General features: G+C 49.7%; 1 protein-coding gene across 1 annotated transcript in view; it reads left to right on the forward strand.

Annotated features, from left to right (window-relative positions):
- SCPEP1 (serine carboxypeptidase 1) overlaps window positions 1-13,279 on the forward strand; it is a 33,252-nt gene extending 19,973 nt beyond the window's left edge. Inside the window, exons 7-13 of the mRNA XM_066264018.1 lie at window positions 1,160-1,197; window positions 1,701-1,829; window positions 2,415-2,508; window positions 3,841-3,954; window positions 6,463-6,600; window positions 8,394-8,557; window positions 12,478-13,279. Coding sequence (XP_066120115.1) covers window positions 1,160-1,197; window positions 1,701-1,829; window positions 2,415-2,508; window positions 3,841-3,954; window positions 6,463-6,600; window positions 8,394-8,557; window positions 12,478-12,540 — 740 coding nt within the window. The 3' untranslated portion in view covers window positions 12,541-13,279. The remainder of the gene's footprint in view (window positions 1-1,159; window positions 1,198-1,700; window positions 1,830-2,414; window positions 2,509-3,840; window positions 3,955-6,462; window positions 6,601-8,393; window positions 8,558-12,477) is intronic.
- The last annotated feature ends 5,205 nt before the right edge of the window (window positions 13,280-18,484 follow it).

The raw sequence follows: 18,484 nt of genomic DNA on the forward strand, positions 1-18,484 counted from the left end.
CAGCCTAACATCGCGTTGTGGGAACAGTAAACCTGTCTGAACCAAGCCCCACTGTTCTCATTGAGGGCAGGCATTGTCTTCTTTTCTTTCTTTTTTTCTTTTAGAGAAAGTCAGAGAGAGGGATAGATAAGAAAGACAGGAACGGAGAGAGATGAGAAGCATTAATCATCAGTTTTTCGTTGTGACACCTTAGTTGTTCATTGATTGCTTTCTCATATGTGCCTTCAGCAGACCGAGTAACCCCTTGCTCGAGTCAGCGACCTTGGGTCCAAGCTGCTGAGCTTTTGCTCAAATCAGATGAGCCCGCGCTCAAGCTGGCGACCTCAGGGTCTCGAACCTGGGTCCTCTGCATCCCAGGCCGATGCTCTATCCACTGCGCCACCACCTGGTCAGGCCATTGTCTTCTATTTGTATCCTAAAAAGGTCCTAACTGGCTTCAGGCCCTTTGTAAATTCTCAATATATTTGTGGATTAGAAATGGTTTGATTGCCCTGGCTGGATAGCTTGAGCATCGTCCCAATACACAAAGGTTGCTGGTTCAATCCCTGGCCAGGGCACATATAGAAACAGATTGATGTTTGTGTGTGTGTGTGTGTGTGTGTGTGTGTGTGTGTGTGTGTATGTCTCTCTCTCTCTCTCTTTTAAATCAGTCAATAAAAATATACTGTATATAGGTTAAAAGGAATGAATTGATAGATAGTATAGCCACAGACTCCTGAATTATGAAATCATTAGTCTTCTTCCTTAATTGGCAACTTGGCAGAAACCAGTGTCCCCACATTGGAGATGCAAGCAGGAAGTCAAGCAGAACTGAGGGCGGGGAAATATTTTAAGCTGTCAAAAGCCTCAAAGTCGGCACGAACACAGCCTGTTGGTGGGGATGCCATCGTTGGCTGTGACTCACTTGCTGGGCCCAATTAATGCACCAAATTAATAGTTAAAAGACATCAGCCCTGACTCGACATAGGCCCCCACACCCTCGTCCCGCCTCCCAGCCACGGAGACACCCTCTTCTTTCCTGCACGGGCCTTGCTGAGTGAAGGAACCCTGTGATTGTGAAGCCGCCGGGTTTCTGCTGTGGGAGGGAGGCTAGTTAGGTGGTTCCTTGGAAGGACGGAGCCATGACAGACTTATTTTGTCCCTGTCTGGTTTCCCTTAGATTCGGTGCTCTCCTGGGGACCGTACCTGTACAGCATGGTAAGTTGGCGGGGCCTCACCTCGGTACCCTCCGCGGCCAGCAGCAGCCCGGTCGATGTCTTCCGGCTCTGTCCTCAGGAAGGACAAAGCTGAGTGTGCCCGCGTGGTGGACACTGCCCTTCTAGGGACTTCTAGTCCATAGCCAATTGGAGACCCTGAGCAATAGCTGGCCTCGGGGACAGATTGAAGGAAATACCAGCATAGTTATCCCATTTTTCCAGGTACAGGAAACACAGTTTTTAAAAGTGCCCCCAACATTTTAGTACAGAAATGTTCAACTATGCAGAAAAGTTGAAAGGTCAGCGTGAATACCTGTAGACCCACCACCTAGACTCGGCTAACGTTTCTGCTCTATTTCCTCCGTTATAAGTAGATGAGTTGTAACAGACGTTTCGTATTATAAACCCCCCTTTTCGGTCACCCGTCCCGTCCCTCCCTGGAGCAAAGTCAGGTTTGTGTTTCTTAAGCAAAGTGGCCTTTTGTGTTCTTGATTTGCGTTCCAGTCTCTTCTCGACGACCAAGGTCTGGCAGAGGTGTCTCAGGTGGCAGAGCAAGTCCTGGACGCCATAAATAAGGGGCGCTACAAAGAGGCCACCCAGCTGTGGGGCCAAGCAGAGGCGGTCATTGAACAGGTAACAGCTGTACTCTCGGGGGCCCGCCCAGTGGTGTCTTCCCCACGGAGGGAGAGCCCCTCAGTGGTGTTGTCAGGCTTGGGGTCTATCCAGAGACTCCAGGAATCGTGCTACGTGACAATCTGACGTGTCTGAGCAGTGACAGGGTCAGAAAGCCACCCAGGCCTGTAAGACTTGCTTGTCCCTTGATTGAAGGCACGAGTTCTATGTAGAAGCAGTATGTCTTGCAGAGGTGAGTGTCGGGATCCCTGGTAAGCAGCATTCTGTCCCCAGTGAGCCAGAAGGCAGAAAGCACTGGCCGCAGACTCTCGTGTGGGGACCCTCTGCAGCTCACACTCCCTGTAAATGAACCCACGGGCACGTGCTTTTCTCAGAGCTCCACTCCTATGCGGGAGCGGCTCGGCTCGTTACCCCCAGGAGGCGGGCTAACTGCACTGCCCTGCTGCCTTTCTTTCTGGGCCGAGCAGATTTGCAAAGGTTAAGCTGTGCTTGGATAAGATGGAGGGCCAGGAGCCTTGCTGCTTTGCAGCGTCGCTAGTGGAGAAGTCCAGAAAACAAACAGCCAAATATACTACTATATTTCAGAACACGGACGGGGTGAACTTCTACAACATCTTAACTAAAAGTGCTCCCATGTCCACAATGAAGTCAAGCCTCGAATTCACCCAGAGCCACCTAGGTGAGTGAACTGGGAAGTTGCTGGACCCTGTCTCATCCTCTGGGTGAGAGGAAACCAATTTCTTTTCACTGCTTTATGTTATTAATTTGTTTTAAATGACTGTTGACATTCAATATTTTATTAGTTTCCAGGTGTTCCTCACAGTGACTCAACATTTGTACCCCTTAGAAAGTGATCGCCCACAGTGAGCCTAGTAACCCTCTGTCACCGGACTAAAAAGCTTTACTGATGGATAAGTTACATTCCATAAAATTCACCCGTTTGAAGTGTAAATTCAGTGGAGTTGTGCGATCGTCCCCGCAGTCCAGTTCCCACATGTTTCCCAGAAGGACCCCACAGGTCTGTTTGCTGGTGACTCAGCCCCAGGCAACCATGACCGGTCCCTGGTCGGCAAACCGCAGCTCGTGAGCCACATGCGGCTCTTTGGCCCCTTGAGTGTGGCTCTTCCACAAAACACCACATGCGGGCACTACCTCGATAAGGAATGTACCTACCTAGATAGTTTAAGTTTAAAAAATTTGGCTCTCAAAAGAAATTTCAATCGTTATACTGTTGATATTTGGCTCTGTTGACTAATGAGTTTGCCGATCACTGGTTGCCTCTTCAGGACATCACATAGAAATGGCATCATGCAATAGGTAGTCTTTTGAACATCTGGCTTCTTTCACGGAGCACAGTGTGCCTGAAACTTGGCGACCAGCTTCTGCACACTGCATTACGTCGTTCCTCCCGCAGGCTGGCCTGAGCTGTCTCAGCCGCCCCAGCTTCATGTGAGTGCCTAGGGCGGCATCCACCCCCTGGAAGAGACATCCAAAGGCTGCGAGGGTCCCGGAGCAGTGGTTTTCCACCTATTTACACTTGGGGACCGGTGAAAATAGGAGAATTATTTTGGGGACTGCTAAGGCAGAGATAAATCACCCTGAGTATAAACGAATTCGACTAAGATCATTGAGTGTACAATCTTCACATAGCATCGGGGCGGGGGGGGGTGTAACTCTCAGACTCACACGAAATTTCTGGCGGACCGGTCGGTGACCCAGTTTTTGAAAACCTCTGCTCTGGATTCCACTTCTCAGCTGATGACCCCTTTTGGCCATGCCGGATAATCTCCATGGCCCCAAAGTACTTAAAATGCAGCGATCGACACTAGTAAAACTCCACTTTCAACGTGTTTCTGACTTTGCTCCTCCATCCGGCGTGAGTCGGGGGGACGCGGTTCATTTTTCAGCTGAAAGCCTCGCTCCTACGCCCGGCAGTCCCAGCAGCTTGGAAGAGAGGTCCTCTTGGTCTCGTTTCCACTCCTTTGACTCACCGTGTACCAGTTTATTTCAGTTCACCTCTTCTATCGCCACGTGAGACACCTGTATCGGGACAACTTAAGTCAGCTCATGAACGGCCCCATCAGAACAAAGCTCAAAATCATTCCTGAGGATTGCTCCTGGGGAGGTAACTTCTGTGACCTACTTTTTCAAGTGCCACTCGTAGAGTTGGGGGAGCTTGGTGACGAAAGGTGCACATTCAAAGACCTTCATTTGTAGGATGGGTTTTGCTGATGGTGATGATGTTGCAGGTAGAACGGTATTATTAGTCACATTTTGTAGAGGAGCAAACAGGTAGCGACGCTAACTACCATGCCAGGGTTGGGTCAGAGAAGGGGGTCGGTTGGGGGAGAAATGGAATGCTCGGTTATAAGTCGGTAATTGTTGAAGTCACAGGTGGGTGAGTGGGGGTCATCGCACTCTTTGCTTGTGTATCAGTTTGGAGGTTGTCATAATAGCAGACTGAGATTTAGAAAAGCCATGCCCAAGGCCACAGTGGGTGACAGGTGTGACTGCCAGGCAAAGGTCCTTTCGGACATGTGTGACCAGCTCTCTGGCCGGCCTCCCCTGGTCACACATTGACCAGGCCTCCTGGTGCTCAATGAGGACCAGGTGTCTACTGCATTGTGGCCTGAAGGCCATAGGGAGGAAAATTGAGGTCCACAGAGACCAAGGCCAAGTAGAAATCTTGGGTAAGTTCCTGTTAGTTCTATGGAAAAGCCAGGAGCCAAGGGGTACACCGAGGCTCCCGGAGGGGAGACGACTCCAAGCTGGGGGGGCCTCGTTTGTGTGTGACGTAGTGTAGAGTTAGGGTCTGGGGCGTTTTCTAGGGTGGGCCCTTGACAGCTGCTGGGAGGCTGAGGCTCGGCCCTGGCCTCGGATTCCTCAGGGGACACGGGCCGTCCTCCCAGCCTGCCATCCACAGCGTCTCATCCTAGACCTGGTGTCTCCATTTCCCCTTCATCCCTCAGAGTTTTCTAGAAGTGAAAGAAAAATTACATCAATTAAAAGAGCGTGTGTCCGAGCTGCCAGGGCAGGGGACAACTGTGGGAGCTGTGACAATGACAGCCGAGAAGAGAGGGGAGCTATCACAGGAGGCCACGTCCTGCTCTGACTCCTAAGGGCTCGTTTTCAGCTCAACTCCTTCATTTTCTCTTTACGGGGGTGTTTCCAGCCCTGCTTCCCCGTGACAGGGACCCTCCCTCCCTGCCTCGTGGGACTGGACGAGCCAGGTGACGCTTTCTTTTCAGATGATGACTAATAGAAAACTCTCTTTGGCTCCCGATGTGTCTTTGTATGGTTCGGAAAGGATCGAGTGTCCTTGGCCAATACCCCAGTGTCTTGAGTTCCCGTTTGTGGTTACGCCCACACACTACGTAGTCCGCCGGGCCTGTGTTCGAATCCCAGCTTGCCACCGACCAGCTGTTGCGACTGGACGCGTTTCTTAGCCTCTCTGAGCCTCATGTTCTTGAAGCATTGTGCAGGTTAAGAGACCTTGCTCCCCAGGGTAGTGATGGAGGGGAAATGAGATGTTGCTTGTAAAGTTCTTCCTTAGCACAGTGACTGGCAAATACAGATCAAGGGAGCCGCTCTTGTTGTTATTGCTGTGTAGTGGTGTGATGATGGTGGTGATGACGATGTTGTTTAGCATGATGGTGACGACATTGTTTAGTGTTATGATGATGATGTTTAAGTATGATGATGATATCGTTTAGTATGATGATGATACTGTTTAGTGTTATGATGATGATGTTTAGTATGATGATATCGTTTAGTGTTACGATGATGCTGATACTGTTTAGTATGATGATACTGTTTAGTGTTATGATGATGATGTTTAGTATGATGATGATATCGTTTAGTATGATGATGATACTGTTTAGTGTTATGATGATGATGTTTAGTATGATGATATCGTTTAGTGTTACGATGATGCTGATACTGTTTAGTATGATGATACTGTTTAGCGTTATGATGATGATGATATCGTTTAGTATGATGGTGATATTGTTTAGTGTTATGATGATGCTCATACTGTTTAGTATGATGATGATACTGTTTAGTGTTATGATGATGATGTCTAGTATGATGATGATATTTTTTAGTATGATGAGGATGATGGTGGTGGTGGTGGTGGTGGTGGTGGTGGTGGTGGTCAGGAGTCCAGTGGGAATGCTGTACTGACCCTCTCCTCTTGCCTGGGGCTCGTCCTCCACGGGGCTTTACTGAGGGCCAGCTGTGAACCAGTCTGGGTCTGGTTTGGTTTATTACCAAGGTAGCCCCACCTGTCCAGAACTTAAAACTCGGCCAGGGGAAGGACTGACTCTGGCCCCTGTTTCCTTGGGCAGTGGCCCTCTCAAGGTGTCAGTTCCTCATTAGAAATGCCTTTGCTGGCGTCACCGCACGTGTGTGACCGGAGCGCACGTGCTGCCCACGCCGCCCTTCTGCCTGACCAGCTCGGGGCACGGGTCCCCAGCGGCGGCCCCTGCTGTGAGGCACCTGTGCCGTCAGTCTCTGCCAGGGGCTGCCCGGGTCCTGCACGTGGGTGCCCGAGCCCTGGCGGCTCTGGGCTGAGAGGCGCCTCTGGTCCTGGCAGATTCCAAGCCGCCACCTCTTTCTCCTTCCCCACGTGCAGGCCAGGCGAACAACGTCTTCCTGAACATGGAGGAGGACTTCATGAAGCCAGCCGTCAGCGTTGTGGACGAGCTGCTGGACGCCGGGGTCAACGTGACCGTGTATAATGGACAGCTTGACCTCATCGTGGACACCATGGGTAGGGACACTCTGAGGGGCACGTGGAGGCCGTATCGTGGGTTGAGCTGGGAGGGAACTGGCCTCAGCTACATCAGTCTTGGGGCTGGTGACACTGGATTACTAGGAAGAATGCCATTTTTCTATTATATCTATCCACTCCTGACCTTGACTCTTGCAAACAAGGGTGGCGCTCCCTGCGGCTGTGACCTCTCAGAGAACCATAGGTCTATCCAGCTTTTGGGGCCCTTGAGTATAATTAAAGATAAGAACACCACCTACCCCCACCACAAACATAAAAAGAAGATATTTTTCTGACCATTGGACAGATGGACATTTAATTGAGGGAAAACCTTGCAAGGTGAATTCAGACTAAACCCCAATGGCACTGAAAACCTTAGGACCCAGGGGAAAATGGTCTTTGCAGAATCCCTGTCGCACCGGCTGTCACCACATGCCCACTTCTGGGTGCAGTAGGGCCAAGTGGAAGGACAGAGGCAGGTTCTCAGAACCAGCAGGCAGTCGAGGCATGTGGTCTGGTGGGTGTGATGTGTTACTTCATGTCAGCAGGGTTGAATATTTTTGTGACTTGTAAGCCAAGGGCACTAAGGATGACATGAAAAGGTTCTGCATTTCTTCCATAAACCGCTGGGGTAATGCACACATTCATCTCCTAACCCGGAGACTTCCCTGTCCTCCTGACAGCCCGGTCACCTCCAGAGGCCCCCGGTTTCCTTCCTACGGAGCATACAGCAGGAGGAGAGTTAAAGGCAAAAACTGGTTGGGCTTCGCAGCTCTTAGGTTTGTCTCTGCCAGCCTGGGTATCATTGGGAGCTAGCTAAAAATGCAGAAGCTCGGGCCCCACCCAGACCTACTGAATCAGAATTGACATTGTTGCAAGGATAAGGATTTTTTTTTCTCTTTTTAAAAAAGAAAAAGTTATTAAATTTACTGGGATGCCATTGCTTAATAAGATTATATAGATTTCAAACATATAATTCTGTAATACATCATCTGTATATTGTATTGTATTTTTACCACCCAAAGTCATGTCTCCTTCCATCTATATATATATATATTTTGACTCTCTTAATCCTTTCTACCTCTATTCCTTCTGGTAACCACCATTCTGTTGTTTGAGGTTTTTTATTTGTTTTTCTTGTTTGTTTATTTGTTGCTTTCAGTTTCATATCCACATATGAGTGAAATCATATGGTTCTGGACTTTTCCCATCTGACTTATTTCACACAGCCTGATATTGTCAGATTCATCCCTGTTGTCACAAATGGCAGTGTTTTTTTTTATGGCTGAGTAGTATTCCATTGTGTATATGCACCACATCTTCTTTATCCAGTCACCTATCAAAGGACACTTCCGTTGTTTCCACGTCTTGGACACCACGAATACTGCTGCAGTGAACACAGGATGTGCACGTTTCTTTACAAATAAATGTTTTCAAATCCTGGGAGGTAGAGACCCAGGAGAGGGATTGCTAGGTCCAATGGTAGCTCTGTTCTTAATTTTTGAAGGGACCTCCAGACTGTCTTCCTTAGGGGCTGGACCAGTTTACATTCCCACCAGCAGTGAGTGAGGGCTCCTCTGTCTCCACAACCTCTTCACGTGTTTTTACTTGTCCTGTTGATAACAGCCATTCTGACAGGTGTGAGGTGATAGCTCACTGTGGTTTTGCCTTTCACACGGGTGAGTTTTATGCACATTACTATACTTTGGGGAAAGCCAAGTTATAGGACGTAGGTTTCTTTTCCTCCTCTCCCCAGCAGTTAACCCCAGGTCCTTCTTTGTGCCCCTCACCAGGTCAGGAGGCCTGGGTGCGGCAGCTGAAGTGGTCGGAACTGTCCAAATTCAATCAGCTCAAGTGGAGGCCCCTGTACAGCGACCCTAAATCTTCTGAAACATCTGCTTTTGTCAAGAGCCACAGGAACCTGGCTTTCTACTGGATCCTCAGAGCGGGACACATGGTGAGACAGTCTGCTTTTGTTCCAGACCCTCACTTGTCCTGAGCGGGGAGCCACAGGTAGTTGGTCGTGCGTGGGTGCACGGCCCGCGTTGGTCTCACACGGAGCACTTGGGGCTTGGGAGTGTTTCGAGATCTCCTAACAAAATTCTGCCGTTGGCGCCTCATTCCTTTGAGTCTAGAAATTATTGCAAAGAGTAAGTCCTCCTGAGGGAGTTCCGCTGGGCTCTCTGTCCTTTCTACTCTCCAGGTTGAATGAATAGAATGCTACTTTCCTCCTAATGGTTTGTTCTGAAAAAAACTGTCTCAGGGGAAGAAGGGAGACACCTTTCTTCCTTGACATTTTCAGGAAGCGAAAACCAAAGCTCAGTGCTCGGGACAGCTGGGTGCCGGACAGCTGAGTCCTGGGTGCCGGACAGCTGAGTCCCGGGTGCCGGACGGCTGAGTCCCGGGTGCCGGACGGCTGAGTCCCCTAGTCCCGGGTGCGGGAAAGCCGAGTCCCGGGTGCGGGAAAGCCGAGTCCCGGGTGTGGGAAAGCCGAGTCCCAGGTGAGGGAAAGCTGAATTCCTGGTGGGTGTGGGAAAGCCGAGTCCCAGGTGCGGGAGAGCTGAGTCCCCGGTGAGGGAAAGCTGAGTTCCCAGTGGGTGAGGGAAGGCCGAGTCCCGGGTGTGGGAGAGCCGAATCCCCGGTGAGGGAAGGCTGAGTTCCGGTGGGTGTGGGAAGGCCGAGTCCCGGTGCGGGAAAGCCGAGTCCCAGGTGTGGGAAAGCCGAGTCCCCGAGTCCCGGTGCGGGAAAGCCGAGTCCCAGGTGTGGGAAAGCCGAGTCCCCGAGTCCCGGGTGCGGGAAAGCCGAGTCCCAGGTGCGGGAAAGCCGAGTCCCGGTGCGGGAAAGCCGAGTCCCGGGTGCGGGAAAGCCGAGTCCCGGGTGCGGGAAAACCGAGTCCCGGGTGTGGGAAAGCCGAGTCCCGGGTGCGGGAAAGCCGAGTCCCCGGTGAGGGAAAGCTGAGTTCCCAGTGGGTGTGGGAAGGCCGAGTCCCGGGTGCGGGAGAGCCGAGTCCCTGGTGCGGGACGGCTGAGTCCCAGGGGGTGCAGGAGGCCGAGTCCCCCGGGGGGTGCGGCACAGCTGAGTCCCCGCTGCAGAAAAGCTGGTGCACGGTGGGGAGTGTCTTCGAGCAGGGGCTCTGGGGACCCCCGGGTTTCCGTTAGGAGGAGGCTTTGCCTGCAAGCACAGGCAGGGAGGCTGGCAGACTCCTGCATTTGCAAGGCGAGCACACTGTTTTCCTCAGGCTGTATGTTGGCCGAGGGGGTTTCTGTGGGCGGAAGGAGGTGATGGAGAGCTGAGTCCACTACACACAGGCACCCGCACACCCGCCAAGAGGCCGGGGGAGGAACCCCGGAGGTCAGGAGGGCCCGGGTGCTTCCGTCACGGTTATGCTCTGGTCTGGGCATGTAAACACAGGGTCTCTCTTCTCCGCAGGACTGTGGGTTCCTGTCCAGTATTAGTTGAGAGGGACAGTAAGGTGTTGTCCGGCCTTTCCTGCCCCCTTGGCTCCATTGCGCTCAGGACACAATCTCTATAGAAAATCTTTAGAGTCCACCGATAAGTGAAAGCATATGCTATTTGCAGAGACGACATACTCTGAACCTCTCTGACCCTCGGTTTCCTTTTAAGAACTTTCCAGATCCTGAAAGTTTCCTTTATTGATTGAACAGACGTTTGAGTGTCTTGTGACTGCTAGTCACTGTGCCAGGTATTGGGCTGCGTGGAGGGTGCCCCGTCTCTGTCCTCAAGGGCATGAGGCTCAGGCAGAGGCCCTAACGGCACGGGGTGAGAAGTGCTAAGATAGGGGCTGGCCCAGGGCAGAGGGCCTGGCCCAGGCTTGGGGTCCCAGAAGATGGAGCCCCACCCAATGGGCAAGAGCTAGCCAGGTACAGGGCAGAATGCAGGAGCGAGGAGTGCAGCCGAGGCCTCGGGAGGGACACTGGGCAGAGACGAGACTGGGAAGGGAGGCTTTACACACCATGAGAAGGACCCCCAGGCGAGAGGCGGGTTTAACGGCGGGCACACCGGGCACGCGCACCAGCCCTGACTTCTGAAGGGCCCCGCAAAACCCCAACTTTATACTTTTTTCTAATGACACCATGTTTGGTTTCATATGTGCAATTTCAACATTAATAGTATCTAATACTTTTTATTTATTTAAAATATGTTTAACATGTATTTTTATTTCCCCCTCGTCTCTCTCTTTTTCTTAAGGGGCCCAATACTTTCTTCTGCGCCCTGGGGCCTCAGCCGACCTTAATCCGCCTCTGCCCCAGACCTTTCTTGATAGCAATGGGATGCCATTGAAATGTTTTAAGTAAAAGACGTAAAATTACTAGGTTTGTCTATAAAAGAATATGCCAGCAGCAGAAGTCATGGGACAGGACTGGGGTAGAGCACCAATCTAGGAGGCTTGTACAAATCCAGAAGGGAGGGAGGTAGAGGCCTTAAGGCAGAGAGGGCAGGACTTGGTAGCTAGCTGCCCACAGAACAGCTCAGAAGGCAACCGAATGTATAAAGCGCGTGTATGTGTGAGTCTGGAGTCAAATGTTTGTCCTTGCAGACGGAGACTGGGGAGTCAAATATGGAGAAGGCAGGGGGCCGAGCCCTGGGGACACCAGTATTCAGGAGACAGGAGGCAGAAGAAGGACCCATGAAGGAGACTTGAGAAAGAAGCAGCCAGGAACCAGAAGGGAGACCTAGGGCGGGTGGCATCCCCCGGGCGGAGAGGAGCCGCTGGTGTCGGCGGCCGTCGTGGCCAACGTTGTTAGTGAACGGCAGTCTCTGAAGCCTGCACGGCAAGGCTGGTTGGAGCGAACGAATGAGCAGCAAGGGAGAGAAGACGACTCCCTTAGGAAACAGGAAGGAAGAAACGATCTGAAGAGAGAATGATCAAGGCTGCAGGACAGGGTTCAAAGCGCATTTTGTTCATGGCTCTCAATATCTCAGTACCTTCAGGGGCGAGAACACACTGTGTCTTAGAGCACAGAGCTATTAAGAGAGGGGTCCCTGCGGAGGCAGGTGGGAAGGGGAGGGGGGGAGCCAACCCCGGGCTGGCTCCAAGCTGGAGTTCAGACCCATTTCCTCTTGGTTTGTCACAGAAAGAACAAGAGATCAGTTGGGGGCAGCCTTAAAATAGCTCTTCAAGGCTGCTATTAAATCATAACCCCAACCACTTCCCCTTCAGTACACTAAATGTCGTTTTGGTAAGCCCCACCATGCCTGTGTGGCCTGGCTTGGCAGGAGAATCCGGGACAGTGATATGCCACAGAGAACCCGGGAACTGGGGAATTTCAGACCTCGGAGACATTTACTCTCTGCCCCAATCTTTGTAGAGGAGAAACTGAGGCCTTTGCCCCTCCCCCCTTTGGCATGTGGGAAGGAGATTTATTTTTTTAAAACAGGAATTATTAATAAAACTAAAGGAGAAACAAAACAGAGCTGAATACAATATAAAAATGGGGGTGCCACCCACACAGAGGGTCTTACTTGCTTGTTTGTTTATGGTTTTGCTGTTAGCTTCCCTCTTGGGCCGTTTTTCTACTCTGGTCCCAGCCTGGGGGGCTTCCTATGCAGAGAATCCTATAAAATGTTTAGAATCTCCTCTGTTCCTTGAATAGTCTGGTGCCTAGTACCATAAGCACAGCCCCTGTGAACCAATCAGTGGGTCAGCCCCACACGGAGAAAGCGCTGTCCTAGACGCAGACTTCACGCCCCTGCCAGCCAACACCCTTGCGGCCCAGAAGAGCCTCTGTCGGGGATGCCCCGGGTTGCTGTCACAGAGAGGGCGCTCTGACTGGGAACTGGGTCTCAGATGTCACCCCTGAGCACCAGCCCCAGGAGCAGACCCGGAGCACTAACTCGGATACTGTTTGGTTCTAGGTTCCTTCCGACCAAGGGGACATGGCTCTGAAGATGATGAAGCTGGTGACCGGGCAGGAATAGGACGGACTGGGCTGGAGGGGCACCACTCGGCCTTGGGGCACGAAAGCTGGAGCGAGCGCCCCAAAGCTATAGGATGCTCCGTTCTTTCCCTCGAATCGGACCTGGGCTGTGAATCGTGAAGGTTCCTGTCGGTTCCCGCAGAGGACAAACTCACCGCCTCTGTGGTGACTTAGAAATCATTTCTGCTTCTGAAAAAAACTGAAGATATTTTTAAATGGATTTCTTTTAATCAAAATGAAGGCGTTGAACTACATTAACTTTTTATTATGAAAGCAAATTATGTGATATATATTTAAAAAGTGGGAGTGGAAGGCAGGGACCCTGGCAGAGTAGATCAGTTGGTTACAGCATCATCCCAATACACCAAGGTTGCAGGTTCGATCCCTAGTCAGAGCACATGCAAGAATCAACCAATGAATGCATAAAATAAGTAAAATTACAAATCACTGTTTCTCTAGTGTGTGTCTCTCCCTCTCTCTCTCTAAAGTCAATAAGTAAAAAAATTTTTTTATTGAGGAGGGGACTACAAAGAACAAAATAAAACACACACATATGCCCTCCCCTGGGATATGCACTATACCACTCTAGTGAATATCCTTGGCAGGATTTTTTTTTTCTATACATGTGTATATTTTTTTTTGCAAAAATTGAGTCATTATTTTACTGTCTACTTTGTTCATACACCAGAATGTCATAAACACCTTTTCATGTCAATAAATGTTCTGTAACATTTTTAATGGCTGCCGAGAATTCCATTTTGCTGATGTACCATTGTTGATGTACTAAATGTCCAGTTGTTTCCTATAAGCAATTTTTAGTTTATTGCTATTCTACACGGTGCTCTGGTGATTCATCCTGACAGTTTTATTTTTATGCATATCCTTATTATTTTCTTACAATAAATTCCTAAAAGCATAATTGTTTCGTCAAACAATTCCAGCGTTTCTTTAACATTAAAATGATGAATTTTTATTTGTGGCTTAAGGTCTGCGCGAGGGATCGGATAGCTTCTCTGATGCCCTGAAAAGATCACTACCTCCTGTAGTTGTGAGACTGGGATTCTGAAAAGCAGAGTTTTCAGAACTCAGGGAAGGAGTTACTAGCAAGTTACACCTCCGTGATCCGCCCCTCCGGGCTGAGGCCAAAACAGGCTTCCTTGGACGGAGGTGTTGCACACTTTCCCTGTGAGCAGAGGTGTTGCACACTTTCCCTGTGGTTTGCCATTGGAGAGAAAGCATCTTTGCTCTTGGATGGAAGAACACAAGAAGGCTGGGCTGGCTCCCTCTTAACTCCACCAGTGCTGCGTTTGCTGGGTCCCAAGACTGACCTGGCTGAAGCTATTGCTGAGTGCCCAATCTGCCAACAGAAGAGACAACACTGAGCTCCTAAGATGGCACCAATGCCCACCGAGACCAGCCAGCTACTTGGTAGTAGGTTGAGTACACTGGACCACGTTCATTATGGAAGAGGCAGCGAGCTGTTCTTACTGGATGTGACACTTGCTCTGGACGTGGATTTGTCTTTTCTGCCCTCGCGCTCCTGCCAGACTACCATCTGTGTCATTGCGGCACTTTCGTTGTTCATTGATTGCTTTCTTATATGTACCTTGACCGGGCGGCTCCAGCCGAGCCAGTGACTCCTTGCTCAAGCCAGCAACCTTGGGCTTCAGGCCAGCGACCATGGGGTCATGTCTATGATCCCATGCTCAAGCCGGCGACCTCAGGGTTTCCAGCCTGGGTCCTCAGCGTCCCAGTTCGATGCTCTATCCACTGCGCCACCACCTGGTCAGGAAGAAAGTAATCTTAACCGGTCAATCTAAATTTTCCTAAAGGAAGTTGAGGTAATCTGCCTGATAAGATCACTGCCTTCCCCGAAGGGAAGGTAACCTTGCCTGAAAGAGTCCTTTTGTTTTGGTAATAACTTTCTTGTCCTCCCCAGTTTCTGCCCACAAAACCCGTCCGTACTGTACGGCTCCTCTGGAGTACTCTACCTGCGAGATGGGATGCTGCCCAACATTCACGACTCGTTCAATGAAGCCAATCAGATTTTCAAACTCACCCAGTGGATTTATTTCTTTAATAGCTGTATAAGACCCAGACACATGGCACATTATTTTTAGGAAATAGCTCGCCTGGTGGATTGGATGAAAGCCACTGGAAGGTCTGTTTACTCTGCAAAGGGGAACTGTCTGACTCTCCCTGTAAATACCAAACGGACACCTCACATGCAGCAGCTGATATGCTCCGTATATAAGCCATGTGGGACTGGCTTTACAATGACCGGGGTTATCCACCTGCTGAATATGCCCTGTAAAGCCAGTAGCCACGGCCACCATCACAGCCGCCTGGCCCATGCAAGATCGTATTTGATTTGGACAGACGGTAATGAAACAACGGAGCCAAGAACTGGTGGGCTATTAGCTTTAATCCTTGCTTGCACCCGGCGGGCGAGAAATACACACAGTGGGAAAACACTTCCCTTTCCATTCAGGGCTCCCAAAGCCACTGACTTATCCGAGTTTCCTAAAATCAAAGGTTTCTACCTCACCGCCTCATTCACCTCTGTTCCCCATCTCCTTCTCTTTACACAAACTCTGCACGAACTGGCTTCTCCTTCAGCACTCCGCCATCTTGGCTGCTTCTGCTCTCCTCCACGTGGCATTTCTCTGCTCTCCTGCAGCATGGGCTCCTCTGCCCCATTTTATAGTGTAGAAATCAAAACCTTTAATCCAATATACAAACAAGGAAGTCTCTGATACAAAGTTACTTATCTGAGGCATAATGGGATTCCTCATGAGAGTGCACCACCCCACATCATGCAACAGTCAAGAGTGTGGGGAAAAGCTTAGTCTTAAAACTAAGCCTTAGGCTATAAGGACCCTGCCAGCTTACAGCCTGTCCCCCACACCCAATGCAAACTATAAGCGAGCAAACATATACATCATATTTACAAACTTATTTGACCAACATGCCCGTTACTCAGGTCATGGTAAAGGCTGTGGTTAAGGTGGCCACTTTTTCACAGGTACCCTCTGTAACCTTAATACTGCAAAATCAGCAATAATCCCAGAAGCATATTGAATTTGCTATCTCAGCTTCCTCTCATGGGTTTTACAGATTCTCACAAAAACATTAATTAATTAACAAGCGAGTGAGGAGAAGCAAGGGGGAGGGTCAAAGAACTCATCCCAGCAAGGCAGAAATCTTTAGAAATGAGAGCAATTGACAGAATTGACCTGAAGGTCGTAATACAGCACTACTGAAGGATGGTTGGAGCATCATCTCTACATGTGGAGGTTGCTGGTTCGATCCCCAGTCAGGGCATATACAGAAACAAATCGTTATCTCTCTCTCTCTCATTAATAAACAAATTAAAACACACACACACACACACACACACACACACACACACACACACACACTGCCCTAGAGTAATACAGCATAGATATAGAATTTTTAGCCTTGGCCAAATGGGTAAGTTGGTTGGAGTATCATCCCAAAGCTTGGAGGCTCAGAGGTTGTGGGTTTTGTCCTTCTCTCTCTCTCTCTCTCTCTCTCTCTCTCTGTCTCCTTTCTCTCTTTATTCCTATCTTGCTAAAATAGAAAAAAGAAAAATAGAATTTTTAACTGGACACATAGCCATTTAGGAGACAAGGGACTACATTTCCCAGCCTCCCTTGCAGCTAAGTGTGACCATGTGACTAAGTTCTACCCAGTGGAATGTAAGCAGATGTCTTCCCCTGGCAGCTGCTAGACACCTTCCTCAATGGGTACCTTTGCCCTCTTCCCCCCCCACACACACACACTTTTTTCATTTTACGGCTAGAATGTGAATACCACCAGTTGCGGTAAAGAGCATAAAAATCAAAGCAAAGACATGGTAAGGAGAGTAGCTGGAAGAAGCCAGGGTCCCTGAGAACACTGAAGAGTGGAGCCGCCATCTTTCATCACCATTTCAAGATCAACTTCTATCTTAAGCTACTGGTGGTTTGGGTTTTCCACGTACAGCCAAACGGAAGGCTAACTAAATACAGTGTGGATTTAGAAACTAGGAGCGGCGTTGGTACAGTCTTCTTCATAAACCCAGGGAAGCTGAGAATTACTCCCATGAGAAAAAAAAAACATTTCAAATGTAGTTTTAGACCATGCCGTTAGGTCTGGTTTCTTAAGTATTCTTGATCTTAACACCAAAGGAAACTTGGGTGTCAGCAGTAGAGGAAATTCCAAGTAAAACACTAAGGTTCAGGACATCCACCTTCCAATTTAGTTGCCTCAAGTGCAGAGAAAAAGAAGGAGTTGGGGCAGGGTACAAGCCTCCCAGTTCATCTTGTTTTCAGAGATTACCAGCCCTACTCCAGGAATGATTAAAAGGCTCTCTTGAGAGAATTGCAACTAAAACTAAAGTGGCATCTGGCATCTCTCTGAACACAGAAGAATAACCTGTTTTAATTTGCTAAAGTTCAAGTCAAGCCCTGAGAAAGAAACCACTGAGAATATATTTTAAAATAAAAATGACAATCTAAAAAGGAAAAGCAAAATGCCAAGTCAAAAGAAAGTATTTGGCCCCGGCTGGTGGCTCAGTGGATAGAGCGTCGGCTTGGTGTATGGACATCCCAGGTTTGAGTTCAGGTCAGGGCACACAGGAGAAGCAACCATCTGTTTCTTTCCCCCTCACTCTCCCCCTTTTCCCCTCTTCCTCTCCAGCAGCCAGTAGCGCTATTGGTTTGAGCAGAGCATGGCCCCAGGCACTGAGGGTAGCTTGACTGGTCTGAGTGCATCAGCCTCAGGTGCTAAAAGCTTGGTACTTGATTGTCGGCCCCAGACAGAGTTGCTGGGTGGATCCAGATCAGGGCACATTTGGGAGTCTGCCTCACTATCTCTCCTATTCTCACCTTAAAAAAAAAAAAAGGATTTGGCCCTGGCTGGTTGGCTCAGCGGTAGAGCGTTGGCCCGGCGTGCAGGAGTCCCGGGTTCGATTCCTGGCCAGGGCACACAGGAGAGGCGCCCATTTGCTTCTCCACCCCTCCCCCTCTCCTTCCTCTCTGTCTCTCTCTTCCCCTCCCACAGCCAAGGCTCCATTGGAGCAAAAGATGGCCCGGGAGCTGGGGATGGCTCTGTGGCCTCTGCCTCAGGCGCTAGAGTGGCTCTGGACGCAACAGAGTGATGCCCCAGAGGGGCAGAGCATCGCCCCCTGGTGGGCATGCCCAGTGGATCCCGGTCAGGCGCATGCGGGAGTCTGTCTGACTGCCTCCCCGTTTCCAGCTTCGGAAAAATGAAAAAAAAAAGAAAGGATTTTTGTTACATTAAATCAAAGCTGGTGAAAACATAGACACTTCAAAGCTCAGAGCTACAATATGTTAGGACTGGGGAATCAGGTTTAATTTTTTCCTCAAGAAGTGGTTATTTTGGAAAGCAGCAAAGGGAGTGCAAGATTTTGCTGTGATGTTTACCTGCGATCTGGGCACACGACCTTTCCGGCCATTACATTCTGTCAGCAGTCAAAATCAGGGTCAGACCCGAAAGCGAACAGCTTATTCCAGGTGAGTGTTTCCAGAATTAAATATCATTATCAATGACACAGCTTAGTTTGATGTTCTTTGGTGTACAGAACCCTACCGGGCCCTGGCCTGGTAGCTCATTTGGTGAAAGCATCATCCTAATATGCCAAGATTGTGAGTTTGAACCCCAGTCAGGGCCCATGCAAGAATCAACCAATAAATGCATAAATCAGTGGAACAACAAATCGATCTCTCTCTCTCCCTCAAATCAATAAACAAAACTAAAAAAAAAAAAAGAACTTTCCGGGGACCAGATTTCCCCTTTTACCACCCTCTCTGCCAAACCACGGGTCTGACCAGTTTCTACAAGATCCCCCCACCCATGCCCCTCCAATTCACTCTGGGTTGAAGCTTCAGGTGCAAGCACAGTTATCTTCAAGGGAGCTG

This window comes from Saccopteryx bilineata, chromosome 2 (assembly GCF_036850765.1).
Source record: "Saccopteryx bilineata isolate mSacBil1 chromosome 2, mSacBil1_pri_phased_curated, whole genome shotgun sequence".
Classification (NCBI taxonomy): domain Eukaryota; kingdom Metazoa; phylum Chordata; class Mammalia; order Chiroptera; family Emballonuridae; genus Saccopteryx; species Saccopteryx bilineata.